Raw genomic sequence first — 16,457 nt, 5'->3', positions numbered from 1 at the left:
GGAATGGCCAGGCCAGGTGGTGGTTGGCCCTCAGGCCACTCAGTCTCTCTCCACTGGCCCTCAGAGCCTGGGACATCCTCTCTTCAGCGCTACTTACTTCACACACCAGAGGGAGTACTCATTGTCTCTGTACCCTAACCTCCAAGGGAAATCCAGAGCTTTCCGCTCCCCTGATTCCTGCAGAGGAGGGACTCTAAGAAGGGTCAAGATCAAAGGGCAGTCCTGCAGGGACAGAACTGAACTCCGATGCTGAGTGTTAGTGCTTTCAGTGAGGAGAGTGCAGGTAGTACAAACAGAACTGCCACACTTCCTGTCTTCTCTTCCTTCCTCTGTGGCTGCTGTTACAGGGACTTGGTCTTGCCTGTCCCTACCTGGGGGCTCAGGGATGGCAACTGGGAATTCAGGATTCCTGGTCCAGTTTCCAGAGCAGGAGGCCACACAAGGATTTGGCCCCAAAGCCCCGACTGATAATAAAGTGTGTGCCTATCACTTCCTCCGTGTCCTCTCTTATCCTTAGGGCCCATGGTGGTGGAACTTGGGGACCAGCCTCTTAGGGACCTTAGGACTCATGCATCAGAGCAGAAATTACATCTTTGCTGACAAGAAGATGAGATCCAGTCTACCCTGTTCCCACACAGTGACATCCGGAGAGCTTGAAGGTGCCCAAGGTAGGGGCAGTACAGGAACCAGCATTCACAAGGTATTTATTTGTTCCTTTCTGACTTCCACACATCTTCTGGCACCACCTCTGTGCCTCGGACGCCGTCCCTGCCCTCATAAGCTCACAGTTGGACTTGGGAGACCATGGCCCTTTGGGAGCACAGAGGCAGGGCCCCTAACCCAGCAGGGTGGAGGGGCCAGAGAAGGCTTCCTGGAGGAGCGAATAGGAGCAGTCCAGGTGTACATGGGAAGCATTTGAGTAGTATCAGCAAATACCATGGCCAAGTACTGTTCTCCCCAATCGCCCCACCTCCAAACGACTTTAATCTTCTGTCTCCAAGTGAGTGGTTACCTGTCCTGCAGTCCCCCCACCTCTATTCACCGTCTTACTCCTAGACCCCTGGATGAGGCCCAGTCCCTACATTTTCCTCTTCCCGCTAGCAAGCCTGGCAGCTGCCAGAGAAAATCCCAGAGTTCCCTCCAGATGGAATTACCGCAGATCTTGGCCACGCTTAAAGCATACATGTGGCTGACAGCCTCATGTTGGGCAGAGGTGACGGCAGAGCTGTTCAGTGGCTGATGGATTAGAGGAGTCCTGGACTCTCTGGAAAGGCTTCTCCAACAAGGAACCAGAGCAGCAGTAGAAGGGACCAGACTGCAGACAGGGGGCCCTGACCCATGGCTGCAGGAAAAACAGAGGCACAGAGATTTAGGGGCAACGTGAGATACACAAAGAAACAAGATGAACAGAGCAGAGTGAGCTGACTGATACACAAAATTAGGGAGGAAGGTGGAGATGAGACCAAGGAGAGCCCCAGTTCCCCTTCCAGAGGTCCTTAGGTCTGTCCCCCAGTCTCCTACTGACACAGCTGAGGCACTGCAGGGTGGGATGAAAAGGGTTAGAGATCTGAGTGGGATCTGGTGATGCAGATCTTTGCTCCTCTGCTCAAACTCTGGTGGGAGAGTTGCTGGTGCACTGGGATGGGGGATGGGGAGGGGGGCGGGAATCCTAAACTCTCGCAGTGCTTGAAATTACGTTATCAGACCTCAAAGAGGCTGAGTTGGCGTCTGGAGACCTGGCTGGTCTTGACTCTGCCACTAACTCACTCTCACCTGGAGCAAGTCACTTCTGTCTCCGAGTCTCACTTTACTATATAATGAGGATAATACTCCCTGTCCCACCTCCTTCCAGTCGATAGTTGTCCAGTAAGGATAAAATGAGATGATATCTGAGGAGGTGGGGGCCAGCCTGGTACGGTGGTTCCAGGTTCAGCTCCAGGACCAGGCTGTTTGGACCGAACACTTTTCTAGTTCTGTGTGTGGGGCTGGTTGCATCATCTCTTTGTGCCTGCCTTCTCTCATCTGTGGAACAGGGGTGATGACATTACCTGCATCATTGGATCATGGTGAGGATTCATGGAACCCTGAGTGGTACTGTGTCATGGAGAAGGGTGGCTGGGGCTCCTTCCTATCCGCTGTTCTCAGAGCCCTGAGGGAGGAGGCGGGACCCGAGGGGGAGGGGCGCCTGTGATTTCTTCCCTGAGAATGGCCTGTTCCCGCCTAGAGAAGTGGTGGCTGAGGCAGGACCTGGCACAGCAGGTGTTCAAGCCAAAGGGAACCTGGGGACCGTCTAGTCCGATATGCCTACTATGCAGATAGGGAAACTGAGGCCCAGAGAGAGATGTTTGGTCACAGAGAGAGTTAGGGCAGAGCCTGGGCTAGAGCCCAGGTCTCCAGAAGCCAAGACCTGACCTTGATCTTGGGAGGTGGTCTGAGAGAGCTCTGAAGGCAGTAACAGACCGAGGGCTCTGCGGCAGGAGGAGGAGAAGGCCCAGGAGGACTTTGTGGAGCGGCCCTTCCCTCCGTCGCCTCAGTGCAGCCTGGAGCTCTCTGGGCTCTGGTCAGTGGACTCCTGGGAAGGCGGAGACGGCCCCAGGCTGGGTGGCCATCTCCCACATACACATTCAGTGGGGAGGGTTAGCAACTTCCCACAGGTGTCTGCTTAAGGGAGTCTACTTTTTTTGATTGAAAGGGCGTTGTTTTTATTTTATGGGGGATGTCCATCCAGGAGAGGGGCCCAGACCCAGGATAGCCAGCTCAGCCCCCAGAAGAGCCCCACAGATGCCCACAGCCCTCACCTGAGTTATCCAGACGGCAGGGCCCTGACTTGCACTGCTTGTCTGTAGGGAAGAAACAGCAAAGAATCAAAGGCTCAGCAGCTCTCGGGATGGTAAGGGACTCCAGAGCCCCGTGGTCCATCCCTGACTTGCTCTAGGAGAAGCTGGTGTGTTTTCTCCTGATTCTGCTTCCTTACAGTGGGACCTCCCTTGCCTGGGTTTGACTTGACCCATGAATAGCAGGGCCAGAAAGGCACCAGCCCTTGAAGCCAGGGTCATCTGGGCACTCCTCCTGCCCCCCCGGCCTGTAACTTTGCCTCCATGCCACACCCGCCTCTCCCTCTCCCATGTCTTGTCCCAGCCAAGGAGGGGCTAGTTTGTGTGTCTCCTTCACCTTCCATCAACTCGTGCACGCTCGTGATGCTGTCCAAGGTGGTAACTGAAGCCGCGCTGGAACTTATCCCTTGAGATGTGGTCCATGGGTCCAGCCAACAGCCTGCCTCTAACTATTGATATGAAAAGTGGGCCTCACAGGCCCCTGGGCATCCCTCAACGAGGACCAGCAGCCCACAGCCCCTTCAGAGGTTAAGGACCTGGGCCCATCTTCATGATTACTCCTCTGGATGGTCCAGGGAGGATGGACAGGAAAGCATCCGAGACCTGCCAGAGCCCAAGCTGGAATTTAGGGGTAATGCACCTGACTGCTGGCTCACCACCCCACCCCACCCCTGCCAGCACACATGACGGCACAGGGGTTCTGTTCAGTCAAATAAACACACTCCTCTCAGAAAACTGGGGTGGGCCGCTTACTCATTTCTGGCAGCAGCTTCCAGCTGGGAGGAAAGCCTGACACCAAGTCTCTTTGGCCCTCAGATGGCCAAAGACATCTGCGTTGGTCAGGAAACCCTCTTCAGTCTCCCCGCAGGCAAGTGGCCAGCTCTGGCTTAGACACCTCCAGGGTCGAGAAGCAAGCGTGCTACTTAAGAAGGTTATGTCTCTCCTTGGACGGAAGGGGTGGAGGGGCTGGGGGACAGGACTCGGTCCTTCTCACTGTTTCTAATATCTCTGTATGTATCTTCTGAAAACGGGACGGGCAAGGCCACCTTCCGCCCAGCTGCTGGCTGGCACGTGCCCTGCTCACCTTTGATGTACTCACAGTTGTACATGCTGCGCTGGCCCAGGGCCCGGAGGTAGATGCGGGTGGGGCCCTGGGCCGGTCTGCTGGCATTGATCACCTGGAAGGTCTCGAAGGGAGGGATCAGCACCTCCTCCTCCCCAGGGAAAAAGGAGTAGCCCTTGATAGGGGCCCCGAGGCAGGTCCAGATGCCGAAGAAGGTGTCTTCCCCAAACTGCTGGGCTGCAACATTCTGCAAGGATGCAGAGGCAAAGCCCCCCAGCCTGACAGTGGCCCCGGGCCCTGCTGGCCGGAAGCGTAGGCCCTGCACCCCTCGGAACACCTGGCGGCACTGGGGTGGACGCTGGCCCCTGCCCAGCAGCTGCAGGGCCTCAGTCAGCAGGAAGTGGAGTGTCTTGAAGGAGAAGTGGTGGAGGTAGTGGAGCCGGGAGCGGCCAGCCTCGCGCACGGCCGCGTTGAATTCTTTGTGCAGGGGGCTGTTAGCTGTGTAGGCCAGGAGGGCCACCCCGTGCTCTTCTCGGAAGCCTGCGGGCGGGGACAGACGGGTAGGGCTGAGGCCCCACTTGGACCCCCAGGCCTGGCGCTCCTGCCACTGGCTGCTTGCCTGAGCCCAGACATCGGCGTACACTTTGTTGGCCTGGAACTCCGTGCGGTTGAGATCCGGGAGAACCGCCGCCATGGCTGCGGCACAGCCAGCGTACTGGTCGTCAAAGGAGGCCAGGGCCATGTCCAGGGGCATTTCTTGAGAGAAGAGGTCTCGTCGTGTGATGGGGTGGCTCTGGGCCTGAGGCAGGGGGAGCAGCAAGGACTGAGAGATTAGGCCCTGGGAGAACAGGAGCCCTGTTATCCAGCTTCCCCCTCCACTGAGCTGAGAAAGAGTAAGGGCCCCAGACACACCTGGAGGGGAAGGGGCTTGGGAACTACTAGCTACAGATCCCCGACACCAGGCTCTGGGGCTGTCCGATCTCCAAGCTCTGAGCGATCTCCAAGCGAAGCATCCGGCAGACTTCAGAAGCCAGCAGCTAGGGCATGGGGTCAGCGGAGGATGACTGTACCTGAAGTGCTTCCATGAGGCCCATGGACACGAGCAGCAGAGACATCATGGCAGGGGTCTGCATGTTGGAGGTGACCTTGGGCAAGTTACTCTTTGGGTCTCAGTTTCCTCGTCTGGAAAATGGGAATCTGCACAGTTTAATAAATTGTGATGAATTGACACCTAGCCTGGGCCCCTTTGGGTGCTTGACACAGAGTCACAACGTAGAAACGGAGGCTCAGAAGCGAGAGGGGACCCTTCTTGCCGGAAGGAACATGGGAGACTTCCTGGAGGAGGTGACATGTGAACAGGGTCTTGTGGGACAAATAGGAGAATAAGGCTTCAGTCAGGGAAGGTAGGAGAGAAAAGATTGGAGTTGAGGGTGGGAAAGGAGTTTGGGACAGCAGGAATGGGAAGAGCAGTGGTATTAGAGGTAGGGACTCGGAATGTAAAGAGTGAAAGACGTTCTGGCTAGTGTGGCAGTTGCAGTGTTGGAAAGCCTGGGGCCAGTCCTGAAGGAGCTTGACTGCCACAGTGAGAGGTTCAGGCTTCCCCTCAGGGGGACATGAGGCTGGAACAGGGCAGATCCAGGAGTGGTCAGCTGGTGGGGCCACAGCAGGACTCCAGGGTCAGGCTTAGAGCAGGGCTTGGGGATCCAGAGGGTCCTCCTCTGTCCCTGCAATCCTGCTGCCAACTGAACCCTCACCCTAAGCCCTCAGCTGATGCCAGGCAGGGACCCCCAGGTGGTGCGGGAAGAGGGGCTGGGTGGGGGAGAGTACAGAGGGTACTGCTTCCCCCAGGGAAGCCTCCTGCATCCTCTGGGTGGGCACGCTGAGGGCCCAAAGTGGCTCCAAGAAGGTGTCCCAGCTTTGGGTCAAGATTGGAACAGACAGTTTCTAAGTTGGTGCTGCTGCTTTTTTTATTTTTTTACCGAGTAATGCATGCTTATTGTGTATGAATGAATCACAAAGCCCAAGTCCCCCTTTTCTTGCTTTCCCTCCATGTCCCCCTTCTCACTGTTACCCATGCCTGCTGTTTCCGTGGTAATGTACCTTCAAGACCTTTTCTGATGCACACACAAGTAATATATTTAAATATACATACACACATAGTTTTCTGTATACAGCCTGTTTTGGGTTTTTTTATTGTCACTATTTTCAAAAAGAAAAAGGAAGTGTGCTTATGCATACATGTTCTACAACCTTTTCCCAGGTAACAATGTACCATGGACTTCCTTCCATGTCACACATGCATATCTACCTTGTTCATTATGATGGCAGCATGGAATTTCATATATAGTTAATCCATAATTTATTTAACCATTTCCTTATTGAGGGACACTTAGGGTTTTTTTCCTAATTTTTTGTTATTACACATGATATTGCAGTGAACATCCATGTATATAAATCTTTGTCCTCTTGTCTGCATATTTTTATAGGAAAGATATCAGGAAGATGATATTTAAAGGATCTGAATAGTATTCATTTAGATAGCCACTGCGCCACTGCCAGGTTGCCATCCAAAAGGTCCCACTTCACCCTCCCACCAACAATGGACAAAAGTGTCCTTTTCTCCATGTCTTTGCCAACACTGGGCATTATTAATCTCTCTTAATTTTCATTTAACTGGTGGTACAAATGGTATCTAGTTTTTAATTTACGTCTCTGGTCACTTAACAGGATCAATCATAACTGTAACTTTTTTTTTTTTTTTTTTGGCTGCGATGCGTGGCAGGTGGCATCTCAGTGCCCTAGCCTGGGATCGAACCTGGGCCCTCGGCAGTGAAAGCTGGAGTCCTAACCACTGGATTGCCAGGAAATCCCCATAATTTTAATTTTTTTAAGTTTTAACTTAATAAAAGGTAGTACATTTTCATTATTCAAAATTTATAGTCCACGAAGCATGCAGTGAAACGTCTTTCTCTCACTGATCCCCCAGCCCCAACCTGCTCTCCCCAGAGCTAACCAATGTTCCCATTTCCTGTATATCCTTCCAGAGATACTCTAGATGCATACCAGCAACTTCTCGGGTATTTCTCTTTTCCTTCTTTTATACAGACTGTAATACAGTTAGTGGTTTTTTATCTTTAGAAGTCTGATGAAACCTGAAACTGCTCCTCAGAAAATGGATATATGCACCTTCACACAGACGTTACACAAATTTCAGGGTGGTTATGCACCTGCCCCAGTCTCACTCAGGTTAAGCATCCTTGCTCCCGAATCTACTCTGGCTTCTGGTGGGGCCTAAGTTTTGATAGTTCAGTGACCCTAAGATGCTGGGATGTTATGTGGCTATGATTTTGTGAGTCTCCAAATCTAAGATCCTCTAATTGCCAGTATACAGTTTAAATTGAGGTGTGAGTTTCTCTGGGCAATGGAGTTAGCATCCAGCAGAGTTTATCAAATTCAACATGTCCCAAACTGAACTTATCTTCCCTCCCTCAAAACCTGCTTACTCATTTATTCAGAAAATTCTTGAGCATCTGTAATGTGTCAGGCACTGAGGATAAAATTATGAACAGAAACAACAAAATCCACATCCCTGCTTCTTTAAGCTCTTTTAAGGTGGAGATGGAGTTGGAGTGAGGAATTTCAAGTAGCATGTTACAAGAACCCAGAGAGCCTGATGGAAACACATTTGTACAAGGAGTGGGTTTAAGTGAGGGGCTGACCAGAGGAGATTCGGAGCAGGTAGAATTAAAAATGGCATCACAGGGCTTCCCTGGTGGTGCAGTGGTTGAGAGTCAGCCTGCCAATGCAGGGGACACGGGTTTGTGCCCCGGTCCGGGAAGATCCCACATGCCGCGGAGCGGCTGGGCCCGTGAGCCATGGCCGCTGAGCCTGTGCGTCCGGAGCCTGCGCTCCGCAACGGGAGAGGCCACAACAGTGAGAGGCCCGCGTACTGCAAAAAAAAAAAAAAAAAAAAGGCATCACAGTGGGGTGTAAACCTGAGATACCGCTCCCTAATTCCAGGATAGAATGCTAATGGGCAGAGAATTCAGCAGCAAAAACTACTTGAACTCTTGTGGTCTCTTGGAATCCACCAGAAAAGCCTGAGCTTCTATAATCTTCTCTTTGTGGAGAAATTAGTCCATGGGTTCAAGTGGGGCTTTCCTCACTCTGTACCCCCATGAGGGGAATACATGACCCCAAACTGGTGCTCTAATGCCCTGGCCATTGTGATTGGCTCACGGATGGACACATAACCCAAGCAAGACTACTCAGAGTCTTTCCTGAGATTTGATAGATGGGTGTTGTGTAAAAGAGAGTGTGCCAGACACTGTTGATTCCCCAGCCCGTATCCCCTCAGCTCATCTTGAAGTTCAACACAGGTGCAATGGATAGTCCTCAAGCATCTGACAGCTTCCCACCCTTAGTGTTCTGTGTATTTCTGTGCCCAAGGCTTTCTCCATCACCCTGGGAGCTTGCTCAGGGCAACCCCAAAGTGCAGGAGATTTAATGTTCCCAAGGACAGCTGTCACCCAGTGAGGGTAGTCAGATTCTCTATTCCACAGAGGGTCCCCGATGGGACATAGTTGACCACAGTGGTCGCACAATTTTTGCGGGGGAGCTTTTCTCTCTTCTTCAACTCACTTTGCCACTGCTTCACTGGTACTCCCTGGGATCACCTTTCAGATAAGCTGACTACACCCAATCCTTGTCTCGGGGTCGGCTTTTGGGGGAACCCAAACCAAGAGAGAAGGTCTTCTCTTTGGGTCAGAAACCATCAGAACATGGCCCAGAACTGTTCCTTCAGCCTGGACCCAGTGGAGCAGACCTGGGCCTAGCCCACAACAGGGAGGTGCCCAGCTGAGGCAGACTGGCAGCCTGAAGCAGAGCTGCCCATCCAAGCTCACTTTAGCCAACCTACAGTCAACGTGAAGACCCAGGAGTATGAGAATAAATGTTTGCATGCCACTGAGATTTTGTGGCACACAGCAAAATGGTCATGCAGTGAAAACATGAGGCAAACTATGTCTGTCACTGCCTCTCCACTATCCTGTTTCTGTCCCCGTCTCTGCCCTGCAGAAACACAGCAATAAAAGGTACCAGAGGCTTGTGATAGGGCAGGAGAACTGTGAAGTCAGACATTGAATCATGTGGCCAGACTAAGGTATTGGCAGTGAAGGTGGACACAGCATTACTAGGTAGAATTTACTAGACTTGGTGTCTGATGGGATTTAGGGGATGAGACGGGAAATCAAGGCTCACAACTCTGGTTCCCATGCTCGGGGTTGGAAATACAGAGGAGAAGCAGAGGAAACTTTAAAAGCTCATCCCAGCACATAGTAGGTGCTCAGTTAAAAAAATGTATTGAATAAATGATCAGGTTAGGAGGGGAACTGGTGAGTTCAGTTTGGCACATGTGGACACTCTAGGGGCAGACATCCAAGATGGAGCAGAATGGACAATAAAAGACATTTGAGAGTCATAGGTGTATTGAGGTCAGGGAAGAGATAAGGTCCCCAGGGAAAGAGGCAGGGAGGGTTGAGGAAAAAAGAGCAGCTTGAAGCCAAGGCACAGGCAGAGCAAGACACTTCCTTGGGTTTCTAGAGACTCTTCACTTCTGGCCTTTGGGTCCCGTTAGATACCCTGGGATCCTTGTGATTAATTCCTCTTTGGGCTTCATCCAGCTCAGGGTGGTTCCTGTGAACTTGCCAACAGAAGAGTCTCGCGTAATCTACCATCCTTATTATTCATCCAGTCACCCAAGATGGTTACTTGGGTTTCCATTCATTCAGCCATTCATCAAACACTAGATTAGTTGTCAACTAGGGCTGGGCACAGTATGGGTCCAACCTCGATGCTCCTTCCCTTTCCCCATCCCCACGTGCCCTGCCATGGCTCAGGTCAGCCCCTGCCTTCTCCCTGATCTCCCTACCTCCGCTGTCACCCCTGCTAATCCACACTGCTGCTGCTCCGCGGAGTAGGGAGAACAATGTTTCTAAAGCACAGTTGGTCATGTTCCTTACCTGCTTGAAAACCCTCTGTGGCAAACCTGACTGGAAGAAATATCTCAAAATGCAGAGATGACAATTATGAGGCAAGGGATGAGAAGGCATCCAGAAAGAAAAAAAAAAAAAAAAAGCAAGAGATCAAAACAAAACTTACCTCCTTACCCTCAGGACAGAATCCAACCTCCAGGCACTGGCATTTGAAGTGCTCTGTGACCTTGCCTGCCATAACCTCTTCAGCCTCGTGCCCCACCACCCCTGCTTGACTTCTACAGTACAGAGCAAAGTTCCAGGTGAGGCGCTGCTGCTTCCCTCCATGTGCTGGGGATGCCCTTTTCCAACCCACTCTTCACGGCTTCACTCAGGAGCCACCTCCTCCAGGAAGCCCTCTGGCTTCCTAAATCACCCTGTGCTTTCCCCTGTCACTGTCCTAATCGTACTGTGCTGCCCTTCAATGTCTGCCTCCCCGCTGGCCTGTGAATTCCCTAAGGGCAGGGACCAGGTATGACCCATTCTGTGTCCCCAGAGCTCAGCCCAAGGCCAGGCACAAGTGAGCCCTCCTGGAATGTTTGCTGCAAGTCTGAGAGGCTTTCTGGGTGCAGCCAACAATGTAGAGCACTGCAGAACAGGTGCATTGGTGACTTAGTGACCAGTTTTGCAGGGAATGGTGTGGAGGCCAAAGTGGTGGGGAGGGCCTGGGAGGCCAGGAAGTGGAGGCACTGGGCAACTCCTTTTCCTATCCCAGCTGCCCTTCTGTCCTTCCTCTCATCCTGCTCAGGGCACTTCTTGTCAGTTTCCCCTCATCCAGACCCTTGATGAACATTCCCTACTGGGGATGTGACTCCAAATCCCTCCCTAGAAATCCCCAAATTTCCCAATGGCCTCAAACCTCCCTAGGTATCCCAAACCTCTCCATCAGAGGTGCAATGGTCTGAATATTTGTGTCTCCCCAAAATTCATATGTTGAAACCCTAATGCCTGATGTGATGGTATTAGAAGCGGGGGGGCTTTGGGAGATAATTAGTTCATTAGTTCATGAACCCTCATGACTGGGATTGCTGTTCTTATAAAAGACACCCCACGGACTTCCCTAGCACCTTCTACCATGTGAGAACACAGTGGGAAGGTACTGGCTATGAATCAGGAAAAGGGCCCTCATCTGACCAGGCTGGCATGCTGATCTCAGACTTTCAGCCTCCAGAACTATGAGAAATGTTTGTTTGTTGTTGATAAGTTACCCAGTCTGTGGTATTTTGTTATAGCGGTCTAAACAGACTAAGATATAAAGTTCCCAGAAACTCTTCCAATGATTCCTGCGACTCTTCCATTAATACCTCAAATTTCCCCTTTAAAAAAACCGCTTTTCATGCCCAGTGCCCAGGAACAAGTGGTGTGCCCCTTACCTAGACTTTCTCCGGGATGGGGAAGCTGGTACTGGTCTCCAGCGATGGCCACCAGGGGAGGGGAAGGGCAGATTTCTCTTTTATACCGTCAGTCCCCCACCCCTTGTACCTCTCCCACACAGCTGCTCAGAAATGTGACACTCCCCCATCTATTTCTGGACTAGCCTCTGCCCAGTCTGCTCTGGGCCAGAGCACGTCCCATGAAAAGGGAACCCCTGAAGCCAGAGGGAAATCAAGGATCCAGGCTAGAACAGCTGCCTCCCCACTGGGTTTGGTCCAGCATTCAGCGCCCCTGGCCTCAGGGAGTATCTCCTTATTTTTCCTTTCATGTGAGCATGGAGACTCACCTAAGGTGCAAGGCGAGATTCCCAAAAAGCCTGGGTCCCAACTCTAGCACTCCTTGGCCATGTGATCTTGGAGGACTTTCTGCTTCACTCAAGACCCCTGTTCAGTGACTAGGTTTGACTCCATCTCTTGGGGTCTTTCTTGGGGTTCCAGGTCTCGGGATGGGAGAAGCAATTCCCCAAAGCCAGAGGGTAGAGAGAAGACAAAGCCATGATACCAGAGGTTCAGGCTGCCAGAAAGTTCTTCCCAGAGCTGCTGATTCCTCAGCTGGCCCCTTCTCCCATTACCTCCCAGTGGGCATCTAAGACTCAGAGCCAGGTTATTTATAGGCAAGCCCAGGGAGGTGAGGGGGAAAGGCTAGTGTTGATAAACATGGGGTCACCTGAGTCTGCGAGGTCAAGGGAGAGAGGGTCTAGGGAGGGGCGGGGCTGGACCCTGAGGTTGTGAGAGAGAGAGCTCTGCATCTGGGCCACGCTTGCTGAAGGGAAGGGCATAAAGAGAAGGGAGTGGGGTGGGGGCCGCTAAGATGCTGGACACACGTGACCCACGTGTTCGCCATATGCAAATTGTATGCAAATGAACGAGCGCGCAAGTGGTGACCTCTCGGCTGGCTGGACCCTCTTGGTCTCTTCGGCCTAGTTGTCTGGAGCCCGGACCGTGGCGGTCAGGGGCCGCCCGAGGGAGAGGCCACGTCTCGTAATTCTCCTCTAGCACTGGTTTTGCTCGGAGAAAAGTGTCCTGGAGAAAGACCTCGCAGTCCTTGGGAAGGAGAGTTAAGTACGACCCTCAGCCCCGCCCCCCAAGCCCCAGTGTTTGTCGTTGGGGAAGAGAGGTGTCAGGTTACCGCCAGTGGCGCTATAATTAGCCGCGGGACTTCGTTGATCCGCGGGTCTCCGGGGACAGGGGGCAGCGCGGCGCCTCCGCAGACTTCAGTCCCCGCCGCCAGGAACCTTCAGTGCCCCTTCCCGCTCTCCGCCTCCGCCACCTCCAGGTGAGTCCCCGGCTCCCCGTCCCCTCCCTTCTCCAAGCGGAGCCAAATTACCGCTCTCCCTTTAGCATTCCCGAGCAGAGGGCGCTGAGCACCCGGGCAGCTGGGAGGTGGGGGAGCTGAGACTGGGGTTGTGCTGGGGTGGAGGCGGGGGGTGGGGGGGTGGGGTGGGGTGGGTGGAGGATAAAATCCAAGACCCGCCCACACACTTAGGGCTGCTCTGGGCACCGCCCGCGCCCCGCCGGGCCAAGTCCTAGACCAGGGACCCCTCACACTGTAGAAGAAACTCTCCCAACTTTCTGTCCCCCAGCCCATCGAAGCCAAGACTCCACCGTCGCTGGTCCCACCCTCAGCGGGATCTCACTCTCCAAGTCTCCCAGAGGAATGATGTTGGTGGCTCTGTTGATCGCCCTTAGCTGCCTTGGCATCCACACCCTCAGCGGCATCCGCATTTACGCCCCCTGGCAGGTAACTGGGGGGAACCATTTGCTGCCACAAAGGGAACAGTTGGGGTGGACCCGGGGCCTGACTCCTCAAAGAGCCTTCCCAGGGACGCTTCTCTATGATGCCATTCCTCTTAATCCTCTTCCTCTCAGGAACTTCCATCCCTATAGGGAGCCCCAACTTCCCATTCCATCTCCCAGAACCCAACCTCCACCCATTGGTCCTGCTGTGATCCTCCTTCCTTCTATGGTCCTCCCTTGGGATTGCCTGCATCTTTCTCCTGTCACTTCCCATCTCCCACCACAGGCCCAGCCTAACAAACTCCTTTGGGCTACCTGTGTACTGCCCTCCCGCAGCCCCTCCCACACCAGGGCTTGACCTCCTCCCAGTCCCCACCCCCAGGTTTGAGGATGAGGGCTTCTCGAGCAGGAGAGGACTCAGAGCCTCAGAGCTGCCAGTGACTTGCTGTGGTGTCTAGCACCTGTGTGAGGGGGAAAGAGCCTGAGGATGGGGATGGGGTCAGGTAATTGGAGACTGGCCATACGTTTGTATGTCACCTGCATACTGAGCCTTAGAGCCAGAACGGTGCTTGGAAGTCTTCCAGCCCCACGTCCCACTGAGTGCAGGAACCTCTCTAATGATAAATGACCCCTCTTAGTTAGTACACAAGTGAGGATCTATATGCTATCCTTACAATAACCCTGTGGGGTTGGAAGTATCCTCAATTTATAGGTGGAGAACCTGAGGTCCAGAAAAGTTAAGAGACTCGCCCAAGATCTCACAGCCCATAGGTGGTGAAGCCAGGATTTGAACCCATGTCTGTCTGGCTCCAGTGCCTGTTATTTAAGCCCTTGAGCTCTTGCCAAATTTCACACCCCAGATATTTGGGCATAGAAATGAGATTCTGTGTTTCTGAACTGATCTGCCGCCAGAACCTCTGCCCAGTACCCTGAACTTACACCCTTTCCTGTGTGGCCCCTCTCTTCCTTACCTCTATAGGCCCAGAATGTTTCCATCCAGAACCTGAGCCTGGCTCCAAACACCTTCGATGATGCCTATGTGGGCTGCTCGGAGGAGATGGAGGAGAAGGCAGTCCATCTGCTAGCGGAGGAGATGGCTAACCATTCCAGGCTGCGGGAGTCCTGGGAGACAGCCCAGAAGGCCTGGGAGCAAAGGTGTCCAGGGCTCAGCCTGCCTCCTGGCTTCAAAACCCAGCACGGAATCGCCGTCATGGTCTACACCAACTCATCTAACCCTTTATACCGGGAGCTGAACCAGGCTGTGCGGACAGGCGGTGACTCCAGGGAGTTCTACATGCAGCACTTCCCCTTCAAGGCCCTGCACTTCTACCTGACCCAGGCCCTGCAGCTGCTGCGGGGCAGTAGGGACTGCAGCAGGGAACCTGGGCAGGTGGTGTTCCGAGGCGTGGGCGCCATTCGATTTGAACCCAAGGAGGTGGGGGTCTCTGTCCGCTTAGGCCAGTTTACCTCCAGCTCCCTGGATGAGGCAGTGGCCCGCAGATTTGGTAATGCCACCTTCTTCTCTCTAAGGACTTGCTTTGGGGCCCCGATCCAGGCCCTGTCTGTCTTTCCCAAGGAGCGTGAGGTGCTGATCCCCCCGCATGAAGTCTTCTTGGTCACCAGTTTCTCCCAGGATGGAGCCCGGAACCTGGTGACTCTCTCCAGCAATAATCAGATGTGCAGCCACTTTAACTGCGCCTATCTGGGTGGTGAGCCATGCATGAGGGAAGCAGGACTGGCAGGATGTCCCTGATTTATTTCAGTCCCCAGGGCCTTCAGGAGACCCACGTGATTAATGGGGAAGTTGAGGGCTGGAAGTTAGCTGGAGTTATTTTTCTCTGTGACTCAGGTTTTGCCAGCTCAGAGAAGGCCCTATAAGTGTTTTCTGCATCTGTGAATATTCTCAGATGATTCTATAAAGGTCCTTGAAAGTTTCCTTCTGCTATACAGTCTAAAAGACCAAAAGAACCTGGTTAAGGGGGGCAATAAGCAGAGGAAAGTGACAGGAGTGCTGCTTCAGATCTCAGGAGGCCCTGGGCGTAATAGCGTAACACATACGCTATTCCCAAGTGCTGAGGCAGGGACAGAATGGGGCCAGGATGGTAGCAGGGATGGAAAGGCAATCTGGGAAGATTTCCTGGAAGAAGAAGGAGGAAGGGAAGTCAGAAGTTTGTATTTAGGACAAGGGAAAGCTAGATTGAGATTGGGAATGGCCGTGCCAGGGCCTGGTGAGAAGGGAAGTTTGGGGTGTGAGGGTCTGTCTGCATGGAGGCCTCACTGTGCTGTCTGTTGCAGCGAAGAAGAGGCCGAGATGTGAGTCTGTGCCAAGTGAGTCACCCTCCTGCCCCTCCCTCAGCTGCTTTGACTCCCCCTGGCCCTGCTGACCCTTCACCACCTTTTCCTCTCTCTCCAGCAGGAGGACAGGCCGACTCACTCTCCAAGGGGGCCTTCTCTCTGCTCTCCTGGAAGGCCCTGCCCTTGGCCTCTTAGGAGTTCCAGCTCTCAGGAGCTGGGCTCTGAAAGTTCAGTGCCTGCCACGTAGGAGTCCTGGGAAATGATGACATCCATATGAAGATGGGAGGCTTTGAAGAGCCTGGAGAAGCCAGAACATGGTTTCGGACCCAGACCTAGCAGCCATCTCCCCGGCCAGGATGTTGGCGGATCTGAGGCCATGGTAGGGTGGAGGGATCCCCGCTACGTGGTAGGGACTCCAGGGGACAAGCAAGGGTAGTACTGTGACAGCCACTGGATTAAACAGTGTTGCAGTGTGGTGACCTCAAATTTCATGATTGGTTTGTTCCATGAGACTAGACCATCTGCCCTGCTCTGGCCATATGGGACTCAGGGACTGAGGGACTAAAAAGAATGACTTTTTGATCACTTTTAGACATGGTCTCAGTGCAGACCCTTGTCACACACTGTAACCTGCAAACCCAGACGCTTTAATAGACAGAGGTTCCTCACAACAGCCCTGAAGGCAGGAAGGGGGACAGATGGCTTCCTAGGCCACTTGTCAGATGAGGAATGCAGAGCCAAGGAAGGAAGCAACTTGCTGAAGGTCAGAGAGGTAGTGCTGAAACCAGGACCCTTACCTCCTAGTCCAGAACCCTTTCCACCAAACATCTGAAGGAACTCAAAGTAGGATCCTAAGCCCCAGGTATCTGGGACCCCAGAGCAAGCCATTTCTCTCTGCCCTGCTCCCACAGGGTTCATTTTGGGCTTGGGGATCTCAAAACATCAAGAGACAGAGATTCTCACACACTCTGGAGGCATCTGACATCCAGAACAGAGGCTTTATTGAGGCAAGGAAAGCAGCACGGGCTCCTACTGAGCCCCACCCTCACCCATCTGGGGTGTT

At 53.2% G+C, this 16,457-nt stretch overlaps 2 protein-coding genes across 7 annotated transcripts; one reads left to right on the top strand and one right to left on the bottom strand.

The window, feature by feature from the left end:
• Positions 1-15: 15 nt before the first annotated feature.
• On the bottom strand, positions 16-11,357 carry ART1 (ADP-ribosyltransferase 1). Of its 5 annotated transcripts, none has more exons than XM_082659683.1 (5): positions 11,303-11,357; positions 4,968-5,094; positions 3,919-4,696; positions 2,799-2,840; positions 16-1,342 (listed from the first exon to the last, which is right to left on the bottom strand). In XM_082659683.1, the coding sequence occupies exons 2-5, from the start codon at positions 5,028-5,030 to the stop codon at positions 1,245-1,247; spliced, it is 981 nt and encodes a 326-aa protein (XP_082515809.1). In that variant the 5' UTR covers positions 5,031-5,094; positions 11,303-11,357; the 3' UTR covers positions 16-1,244. The 5 variants fall into 5 exon arrangements, with proteins under 5 accessions (XP_082515809.1, XP_082515807.1, XP_082515805.1 ...); XM_082659681.1 differs by lacking the exons at positions 16-1,342; positions 2,799-2,840 and adding exons at positions 2,853-3,437; positions 10,057-10,168 and having other exon boundaries at positions 4,968-5,079; positions 11,303-11,349; XM_082659679.1 differs by lacking the exons at positions 16-1,342; positions 2,799-2,840 and adding an exon at positions 2,853-3,437.
• Positions 11,358-12,266: 909 nt separating this feature from the next.
• Positions 12,267-15,842, top strand: ART5 (ADP-ribosyltransferase 5). 2 transcript variants are annotated; one of them, XM_082660872.1, is made up of 5 exons: positions 12,267-12,638; positions 12,946-13,103; positions 14,079-14,808; positions 15,395-15,427; positions 15,516-15,842. In XM_082660872.1, the coding sequence occupies exons 2-5, from the start codon at positions 13,020-13,022 to the stop codon at positions 15,587-15,589; spliced, it is 921 nt and encodes a 306-aa protein (XP_082516998.1). In that variant the 5' UTR covers positions 12,267-12,638; positions 12,946-13,019; the 3' UTR covers positions 15,590-15,842. The 2 variants fall into 2 exon arrangements, with proteins under 2 accessions (XP_082516998.1, XP_082516997.1); XM_082660871.1 differs by having other exon boundaries at positions 15,513-15,842.
• Positions 15,843-16,457: the final 615 nt, after the last annotated feature.

Source organism: Grampus griseus (genome assembly GCF_964374135.1).
Source record: "Grampus griseus genome assembly, chromosome: 8".
Taxonomy (NCBI): domain Eukaryota; kingdom Metazoa; phylum Chordata; class Mammalia; order Artiodactyla; family Delphinidae; genus Grampus; species Grampus griseus.
Note: the sequence above shows the minus strand (reverse complement) of the source record. Positions and strands in the feature narration are given on the sequence as shown.

Excerpts from the sequence above, each read along its gene's own strand:
- ART1 (XM_082659679.1), bottom strand. The coding sequence starts at position 5,030 with ATGCAGACCCCTGCCATGATGTCTCTGCTGCTCGTGTCCATGGGCCTC. Across the intron at positions 4,697-4,967 it reads GCCTCATGGAAGCACTTCAG|GCCCAGAGCCACCCCATCAC; the intron begins GTACAGTCATCC and ends CCCCTGCCTCAG. Across the intron at positions 3,438-3,918 it reads CAACTGTGAGTACATCAAAG|GTCTCGGATGCTTTCCTGTC; the intron begins GTGAGCAGGGCA and ends GGGCTCTGGCAG.
- ART5 (XM_082660871.1), top strand. The coding sequence starts at position 13,020 with ATGATGTTGGTGGCTCTGTTGATCGCCCTTAGCTGCCTTGGCATCCAC. Across the intron at positions 14,809-15,394 it reads TAACTGCGCCTATCTGGGTG|CGAAGAAGAGGCCGAGATGT; the intron begins GTGAGCCATGCA and ends TGTCTGTTGCAG. Across the intron at positions 15,428-15,512 it reads GAGATGTGAGTCTGTGCCAA|CAGGAGGACAGGCCGACTCA; the intron begins GTGAGTCACCCT and ends CTCTCTCTCCAG.